This window comes from Montipora foliosa, chromosome 8, assembly GCF_036669935.1.
Source record: "Montipora foliosa isolate CH-2021 chromosome 8, ASM3666993v2, whole genome shotgun sequence".
In the NCBI taxonomy this organism is placed as follows: Eukaryota; Metazoa; Cnidaria; class Anthozoa; order Scleractinia; family Acroporidae; genus Montipora; species Montipora foliosa.
The window spans coordinates 52,722,063-52,732,062 of record NC_090876.1 but is presented as its reverse complement, the minus strand read 5'-3'; the positions used below and the strand labels follow the sequence as shown (position 1 = coordinate 52,732,062).

General features: G+C 38.4%; 1 protein-coding gene across 1 annotated transcript in view; it reads left to right on the top strand.

Annotated features, from left to right (window-relative positions):
* Window positions 1-3,704: 3,704 nt before the first annotated feature.
* Window positions 3,705-10,000, top strand: part of LOC137967818 (protein jagged-1-like) — a 44,110-nt gene continuing 37,814 nt past the window's right edge. Inside the window, exons 1-3 of the mRNA XM_068814401.1 lie at window positions 3,705-3,888; window positions 5,542-5,804; window positions 7,012-7,129. Of these exons, the coding sequence (XP_068670502.1) occupies window positions 3,810-3,888; window positions 5,542-5,804; window positions 7,012-7,129 (460 nt within the window). The 5' untranslated portion in view covers window positions 3,705-3,809. The remainder of the gene's footprint in view (window positions 3,889-5,541; window positions 5,805-7,011; window positions 7,130-10,000) is intronic.

The following is a 10,000-nucleotide window of genomic DNA, read 5'->3' as shown; positions in this document are numbered from 1 at the left end:
AGTGGGCGCCGTGATCAAGTTACCGCGGCGTGTTTACTCGCGAAACAGTGAAGCATCTGTGTCAAATGATGGCAAGATACCGGGTTTTGTTTTTGTTAGTTTTCTTTTTCTTTCAAATGTTAAAAAGTTTGACAAGAAATGTGCGAATTCAACGCAAAGATCACAATCACCCAACTCTTGAGGTTGACCATTGTTTCTTCAAAGTCAAAAATTTATTCTTCAAGACGAGGTTATTTATCACCAGGTAATTCCATCGTTTTGGGAATAGCAGCTACGTTATCATTTATCACCGCCACAATTTTTTGCTGATTTTGGGTCTCATTTTGTTGAAACTCAAGCACGATTCCGACAGAGCTGTTTATTTTCGTGACTTATGCGCTGTGATGCATTCAAGGCGTTCGATTCCTTCAATGTTTTGTTAAATCCATAAAAGAATTGTCATTTAATTTCCGTGTTGTATATAATACCAAGTTATTAAAATATTAGAAACAAACCTCACTTGATATCCAATGGCGAAAAATGAAATTGTTGTCGAAGATCATTACTAGTCGCTTTAAAGATTCCAGATATTTATTTTTCACCGCCTGTCTTGTTTATCCAATTGACGTTCCATTCTTGAGCTCCATAAGGGTATATTTTGTTCAGAGATGCACTAAAACGCCATTCGCGTTACAATGACTTTCGACGCCATTGAAGGTTAATAATTAAATGTTCTCCTGTGTGCACCAGAGAAATCTACGCATTACTCCAGCCCCCTCAAACCTAACAAATACGCACAGAAGACTCTATGCACAAAGACACCACTTAGCAGGGGAGTGACAGGCAAGACTTTTCATGACGCGGAAAAAAAAAACAAACAAACAAACGCATTTTCTAACTGCATTGCCTATGGCAACCCAGTAATGAGAAAATTACATCTAAGATCATATTTTTGAATGAATTCTGAGTAAGAGAGAAAATTCCCATTTACTTAAATATCGTGCACAAGATAGCTCCCATTAAACCAGTCCCTGTAAAAACATCGCCCAGAATGGTTATTCTTATCCGGACGTTTACTTACACATACAGTCGCGAAAAAGTGTCAGGTCTGTAATAATAAAAAGCAAGTGTAATCACGAAACCTTTTCACTGGTTGACATTTGCTCGCGCTGTTCAGAGCTTTGCTCATTATCTTGAAGAGGTTTGAAACGAAAGCAAAAGACAGTAAGACTATTGTTTTCCTTCTTTGTTTTCGTATTGCGTCACATATCTGTCAAATTTCTCACTTTTGCTTTGGAAAACCTTTTGAACAATAAAATTCACCTATGAGCCGCGGAGCCTCTCAAAGGTATACCTTATTCGCTTTTAACATTGAATTTCACCAACGAGCCACCGAGCCACTCAAACATATAATTTACTCGTTCTTTAAACATTGAAGTTCAGCAACGAGCCACCGAGCCGCTTATAAATATGCCTTACCCGTTCTGTAACACCAAATTCCATCGACGAGCCACTCAAAAATCTAAATTGATTTTTATCAAACGAGTTGATAAAGGTCGAATAACCACCGTGAAAGATTTGGAAAGATGACATTTCCAGCGTTAGCCCTTCGTCATTTGATGAAATCAATTTCTGTTTCAATCTCCCACCGACGCAGTACCACAGTTTCTTTAGAAACTAAAATTTTGTTCACTCAAAAATATACCTTACTGTCCTTTACACAGAATTTCACCGACAAGCCGAGCCACTCAAAGATATACTTTACTCTTTGTTTAAACATTGAATGTTAGCAACAAGCCGCCGAGCAGCTTAAAGATATACCTTACTTTCTTTAACATTTTCACCAACCAGCCGACGGGCCACTCAAAGATATACCTTACTCCGTAGTAACCAAAACGCGGGTCCGGGTCCGGTGGCCGGGGCTGGGGCTGGGGCCGGGGCCGGGGCCGAGGCCGGAGGCCGGGGGCCGGGATCCGAGTGTCTTTTTATTCCCCATTTGCTTTGTTTCAATTTTGTCGTTATTCTCCTGTACTGTTATGTACGAATGACCGGCATCTGTCCTTCGTTTACGGTGAAAATTAGTCAAAAAAATTAAGGAACCGACGGAAGCTATGGAAGTTCTCAAGGGAGATCTTGTTTTATTTTAATTTTTTTTCTAAACTGGACTTTGTTATTTTGTGTTTTAAATTAGAGGTTGATTTCTGCGAGCATCTGGCTTTGTCCTCCCGAAAATCGAAGTTTCTTTTTCGAAATTAAGAGAATTTCCGAAATTGCTGAACTTGGAGTTTATGGAATATACACCAACTGCCTGAGACACTGAACACGCGCTGAGCTCCACACTTTAAAATCGCATTGTAATGTTTACTTCGTTAAAAACAGAATCACAGTTCCACGATGATCATCACGCAGTCACGCAACGTTCTCATTTGCTTGTTAACCGCGCAGCCATGGGCCGAGCGCGGTTCTTGCTCTGCACGTGTTTTATTAACCGCGCGGCCGTGGGCCGAGCGCAGTTCTCACTCTGCACGATGTTCAATTTTTGGTTTGGTCGGTGACCAGACCCAAATTTCCACTCGGCCATATAGTCAGTGGGACTTCCAGTAGATGACAAAGAAGAATAAAAGCTGGCGCCTTCCAAGTCAAAACAAAGACTAGAATATTAAAATGGCTTGCATGGAAATAAATTCTGTTTATTGTTAATTTTTAATAGAGTCAACTTGGTTTGAAAAAAATATATTGAGCTCCTAGCAGTTTATAAAGTGAGTTGACAATTTTCACAACAATATACGAATGACTGCTGGTAAATTAAAAAATTATCTGAAATATATAGATTCTGAAAACATAAAGAACTCCGTCCCTCTGACTTGTTATTGTTTTGGGGATTATTGAGTATTGATAAGGATCTTCAGGTTTTCCTTCACCCACTTGTAAGCGCTTAAATAAATTTCTTGAATAAGAGTAATAACATTAACAGCTGTAGTTTTTTTTTTGTTTCGGTAGAGAAACTTTCATTTGCAAAGAAAATGACTGAGTTACCGAAATTTCAGGGGACAGCTATTCTTAGAGTTATTTTCATAGAGTTATGTCGTAGAGTTAGAGTTAAGTTTCCAAAATCCTGAATTCAGGATTTTGGCAGTCCAAAATCCTGAATTTAAGATTTTGGACTGCCAAAATCCTGAATTCAAGAGTTTGGTCTGCCAAAATCCTGAATTCCAAAATCTTGAATTCAGGATTTTGGAAGTCGTCAACTCTAACTCTAAGTCACAACTCTACTGAAATAACTCTATTGATAGTTAACCTCGACATTTCAAAATGAACTTGATTGACTTCCGCCACATTACCCAAAGCAAGTTGCGCTTTATTTTAATTTCCGTGGATTAATGGATCTAAAAATAGTGTTATTATGCATTGGGGTATCTGAAATTTAAAGTGTCCCGTAGGCCTTCTTCTCAATAAAATCAACTGTTGAAAGGTCTTGAATGGACCCGACTATATTAGCTTTTCAAAGGCCAGTTTGTTTTAGATATGATCAAAAAAGAGGAATTTTACGATTTTAATAACCTTGCGAGTATCCTGAACAAAAGGCATCATCTCGAGGCACTGGGGAATAAATGCATACAAATCCTTATATTTATTTCCCCGAGCCTCTAGATGATGCCTTTTGTTCAGGATTGAATTTTAATATATCCAAAACAAACTCTACTCTGTTGTGGCGACGGATAATTAGTCCTATACAAGAATTTGACATCTGCATCTCTGGGTGTTAATAAGACTTCGAGACACCCTGCACAAATAGTCTTAATTTGCGACTGACCTGTGAGGAATGTGCGATGGAGACTCCTCCTATAGTGCAGTTTATTATCACCTCAGCTTTCGTTTCGCTCCATGTCACAACTGCCTGTCCGAATGGTAAGTTTTAACTAGCGCTTTGGTTGGTGTCGTTTCCTCTCTCTTCGTCCGTTCTCTCTTAAGGTTAATTTTCTGTAAATAGGTTATGTGTTTTTGGGAAGCCTACTTTCTTAGCTTTACAACTGATGTATTGCTTTTAAATTTTTTTTTGAGAAAAAAAAATGCGTTTATGAATTTCGCACCCTTTACTGTGGTAGAGAAACTAGAGAAAAGAGTTAATTAACTCTTTTCTCTACCACGATAGAGGGCGCGAAATTCTTAACCGGCCATTTCTCCGCCTGTCGCGTATGATGGCCAACAAGTTGTTTGGCGGAGGGTTCAGAAATCATTAGATGAAAAATAAGAGTAGTCAGCATCAATAAATATCAAAAATTATCTATCATTAAAAAAAAAATTATTGAAACTTCTCCAGTATCGAAGTATCGGCGCAGGTGGAGCCTCTTCAGTCCATTTCGCATACTTTGTTGCCAATGTTTTCTTGATTAGAAAATCCAGTGAAAAACTCTTTTTCCTAGAACCCCCTGAAAATGATTCAAATTTGAATCATTACTTTAGAGCTCGTAGGTGTGCGTGCTTTCCATCGATCTCGCTGAAATTTGGCGTGTTTACTGGAGAGAAAAAGCCCCAGTTTCCCTGTAAATCTTGGCTTTGTAACTTCCATGACGCCTACATGACCGACATTGCGACTTAGGCAATTTGAGCTGAGCGAGGCGAAAAGTAACTATAAATTTTAGTAACTTACTCATGCCTTACTCATGCCGAACTGCATTTTATGTAACAACTGATAGGGCTTTTGATGATTAGTACGCAAAGTGTACATTATAAAACTTTTATTTTAGGCTTAGTATTTTTAATGAAGTCATTATGTAATTATCTTTTTAGGATAGGGTAGCTAGGTGTCTCCAATTAGTATGCTGTTTCATCGGCAGCAAGCAATTTTCATGCTTAAAATTAGCTCTTTTTGTGAATGTTTTTCAACAAAATAAATAAAAACGGTGAAGATCTGGTGCAGCGAGTCAATTATTTTCTAATTCAAACGATTTTCTCCCTCACTGGATTCTCGCATTATCTGATACACAAGCAAATCGATTACGAAATAGTTCTTCATTTGCAAGCAGAGAACTTCGTGGTGCCATTAACGTTTTTCGATAATTATTTCATTAAATCTACTCGATTCTGACTGAACAAGAGCGTACACAATACCAGCGTTAATTCCTCGCATGCACTCTGTTAGAGTAGTCAGCTACATAAAAATTGTGTTTAGTCCGAAATGAGTAACTAATGTACACTGCAACTAGTCAGCGTACGACTAACAGCGGCAAAATCAAATGACAGTAATTTTGCTATTTTCAATGAAAGCGACTTATAAGCTTTAAAAGCTTGCTAGTACATACAAGATATAGAAAACTCAGTTGCATCTGGATGACTTTTTGAGAGCTGAACGAAAGTACTTTACAGGCGAATGCACGTTTTCATATTAACCGGGGCTTGAAAATTTCTCCTTGAGGTCGAGAAAATTGAGCTAAATGTATTCAAAACATCATACTACCTACTAATTTGGACTTGTACTCAAGATCAAGGGAAAATGTTTAGCCTAATTATCTCAGCATTAGTTTATAATGATGATTGTAATAGTTAATTTTGATTTTATAGATGATTGTCGGGAACTTGCCTTCCCATCGTTTTTTGTCTTCGCCCACAAACTGCTGGTGAAACATAACATCACGACTATCCAAGTCCACGATTTAGAAGAATGCAAGTGGCGATGCTATCTAGACCCTAATTGCGTTAGTGTTAATATTCAAACCCACAAAAATAACGAGGGACTTTACAGATGTGATCTGAACAACGCCACTCATCTTAGACATGGTCCAGAGTTTCTGGACGCAGTGGATTACTTCTATCATGGAGCAGACGTAAGGCTGAAAATTGGATTGATCCTTTTGTTTGCTCCGCCTAATCTCAGTTAGAATTTCCTTTTGTACTAGTTCTCGTCCTTCCACTCACAACTGAATGCTAACGTGTTCCTCTTCGCGTTTCAATTCTCAAAAACATGGTTTCCATACAATCGCCAGCCCTAGCATCGATCGCCCCGATCGCATGCACGAAACAGTGTACAGGCGAATTTATGAAAACAATAGCGGAAAGAGGCGACTGCGGGGATCCTGATCAGCCGGATAGAACTCCGCTCTATCCAAGCGATCAAAACGATGGAGTGAAATTTGGACACAGCAAATCGCACGAATTTTCCGGATCGCCTATACACTGTTTCGTCCGATCGGGGCGATCCGGGCGATTATATGGAAACCAGCTGGGCTCAATTCTACGTTGTTTGTGTTTGCGTTAGCGTTGTTCCGTTTGTGTTTGTCCTCGGTTTCTGTGCTCTAGTTTGCGTTAATGTACGTAATCGTGTAATCGTTCGAGTTCATGTTCCTGTTCATATTACAGTAGCTTTTGTAAGAACTAGAGTGAAAGACGCTAGAACGCACAGAACGTAAATTCACAAACACTGAAAAGTCAGGCACATGCGCACAGAGTACCAACGCGAACAATGTTAACATACAATGAGTGACTTTCACCGCGAAAGTAAACAGATATGAATACTAGCAATGTGATGGGCCAATTAACAAGGTTATTACCCCCAAAAAAGTATCCGTTTCTGACGATAGAATCGAAGGACACCTTGCCAGCTTGATCCTATATTTTTAGAGATTACGATTTCATCACTTACAATGACCGATGACGTAACAGCTGGAACCCACTACCTTGAGACTCCATACGTATTATACCTTTGAGTCAACCCTGTCCCATATCCCACATTTTTAGAACTTTTAGACTGCTATGTATTTCATTATTTCGAAATACCTTCGCGTTTCAGGTGTTTGCATTGTGACGTAATTAATGGACAACCATAAGTCCTCTTATGATTGGCTATTGTGAACACATCGGTAAAAATCCCCTGGGATGTGCTTCTAAAAATAATAAGATACAAGACAGGGTTGACTTAGACGGCTAATATAGAAGATGGAGGATCCGGGTAATGGGTTTTAGGTAACAGTAAGCCCGCCATATATAAGAAAAAAAGCATTTGTAAGCCAGCGTTGTTTTTGCCTTTGTTTAAAGAGTGCCTGTGATAAGGAAGGTCGCTGTGACAACGGAGGTGTTTGCCAATCTGGGTATACAGACAAAGGATATCGCTGTGTTTGTCCTCCAGGATGGAAGTTTGCCTATTGTCAACAAGGTATCCCTTGATTCGTCTTTTCTATCCTCATATTGTCTTCCTGTTGCTTTCACTGCTACTACCTCTGTTTCTAACTAAATAAGTATGGTACGTGATGGTTACTATAGGATGACATGGTTAAAAAACTCCGGCTTTGATATATTTGTAATCTTGTCCTCAAATCATGGCTTTTTATTTCTCTGACACGTTATGGCGTACCTCTATATGCACATTTATCTACTCGAATCGTAGATATCGACGAATGCGTCTCACGAATGCACAATTGCTGTAAAGATGCACTGTGTAACAACACCAAAGGATCGTATACTTGCTCATGTAAACCAGGATACTTTGGTGATGGATACAATTGTACCGGTGAGAAAACGAAACATTTTATCATTGATAAGTTTGTCTTCGATAATGCAATCTACGGTACTTTGCTAATTGAAAACTTAGTATATAGGCTGGTGTAGAAATATTGATGGTGTATTTACTGACTTTGTTCTCAGATATTGATGACTGTTTGGGTGAAAATCACACCTGCAGCTCTGACGCTAAGTGCATCAACACCAGTGGTTCATATAATTGCTCTTGTAAGGCAGGGTATGTTGGAGACGGACGAAACTGCTCAGGTCAGATTTCTCTTGCATATGTTACTTTAATTATTTAAGGTTACGACTAAACGCTATTTCCATTGCAAAGCACGCTGACGTCAGTGGAGTGGAGTAATCATTAAGCCCTCCTGGAAGACGTAGAATGATACTTTAAAGCTACGTTTGCATCCTAAGCTGTAAAAAGATTGGTTCATCTAGAAAATAGAATGTGATACGCACATAAAGTAGGACTCATAATGGTTTTGGAAGCCATCTTAAGGGGTAGGCAAAGGTGTCCAGTATAACAGTGTTTCTATGGAAATCTACGTTAAAATGACTTGAGAAAACCTTGAATGTAGAAACAATTGAGAAGGGTAAACTAACCAAACCTAACCAAAGGATTTTACTGACGAAACTTCAGTATCCGACCTGCACTAGAATTTTCCAGGCGAAATTTCAAATTAATATATTAGTCTGTATTTTTTTTCAAATCCTCAAATTTTTTCAGTAAAACCTTTGGTTAGCAACTTAAGTTTACCATTCCCAAATGTTCTGCATTCAAGCTTTTCTCAAGTTAGTTTGACAAAGATTCCCATTCCAGGCCTATCCTGTTTTCACTCATCGAAGAGGACGTAAATTTTTACGTCATGCTGAGAGCTTTGAAAGCTCTTACGAGCAAGCTCATCATACACGTTTTTTTTCATTTGCATCAGCTTGTAGATCAAAATCGAAATTCCACTGAAAGCAAAATAGTTCCAATGTATTGAAACAGACACAAAAACCAAATATTCATTCCAACTGTACTGCGTTGGCGTTTACAGCTAGTGCTTTCGACCGATGACATTGATAGGAAAAGGGTATATAAAAGGACCAATAAATTGATGTGTGTACTCGTTTACCTCGTCACTTTGGGGCTCGGAAATATTCACCACTAGCTATCCCCTCGATAAATATTTAATGTAGTATACACTAAAACAATGAGATAATATAGCTAAATAATTTAAAGAATATTCATTTTCTTTATAACAATTAATTTCTTCGTCTGTCATCTCGACAAAATGGCTCGCGAGAATTTAAGAAAATCGCTTAGGAGATTATCGCGTAATGATAAGCTGAACGCCAACCAATCAGCGCAGAGAATTTTGAATAATCTCATATGTAATTGTACCAAAGTAATTTATTAACTCTAATCGCAGATATTGACGAGTGTATCACACCAATGCACAATTGCTGTAGAAATGCATTGTGTAAAAACACCAAAGGATCGTATACTTGCTCGTGTAAACCAGGATACTTTGGTGATGGATACAATGGTACCCGTGAGAAAATGGAAAGTTATATCATGGATTAGTATATCTTCGATAATGCAATCTACGTTTTATTTCTAATTAAAAACTCAGTGTATAGGTTGGTGTAGAACTTATGATGGTGTACTTACTAACTTTGTTCTCAGATATTGAGGAGTGTTTGGCTGGAAATCACACCTGCAGCTCTGACGCTAAGTGCATCAACACCGATGGTTCATATAATTGCTCTTGTAAGGCAGGGTATATACGCTGGTAAGAGGCTTCAAGGCTATTATCATAGCGTAAAATTTACGTCATCGACGATGGGAGAACGTTTTGCTAAGTCATAATAAGGGATTTTATGTGCCTATCCCATTTTGTTTTCTAGATGGACCACTATTTTTCAGATTAAAATGCAAACGTGAGCTAGAAGTATTATTCTGGCTTCCAGCAAGGTTTAGTTACGCATTACGCCAATCCTCTGACGTCTTCGCTCTGCAATGAAGGTATTTGTTTGCCGTAACCTTAAAAGACAAAAGTAATATATGCAAGAGAAACCTGACCTGAGCAGTTTCTTCTGTCTCCAACAAACCCTGCTTTGCAAGAGCAATTATATGAACCATTGGTGTTGATGCACTTAGCGTCAGAGCTGCAGATGTGATTTCCACTCCTCAATATCTGAGAACAAAGTTAGAAAGTACACCATCATAAGTTCTACACCAACCTATACACTGATTTTTTAATGAGCAATAAAACGTAGATTGCATTATCGAAGATATACTAACCCATGATATAACTTTCCATTTTCTCACGGGTACAATTACAATTGTATCCATCAGCAAAGTATCCTGGTTTACACGAGCAAGTATACGATACTTTGGTGTTGTTACACAATGCATTTCTACAGCAATTGTGCATTGGTGTGACACACTCGTCAATATCTGCAATTAGAGTAAATACTTTGATACAATTACATAGGTGATTATTCAAAATTCTCTGCGCTGATTGGTTGG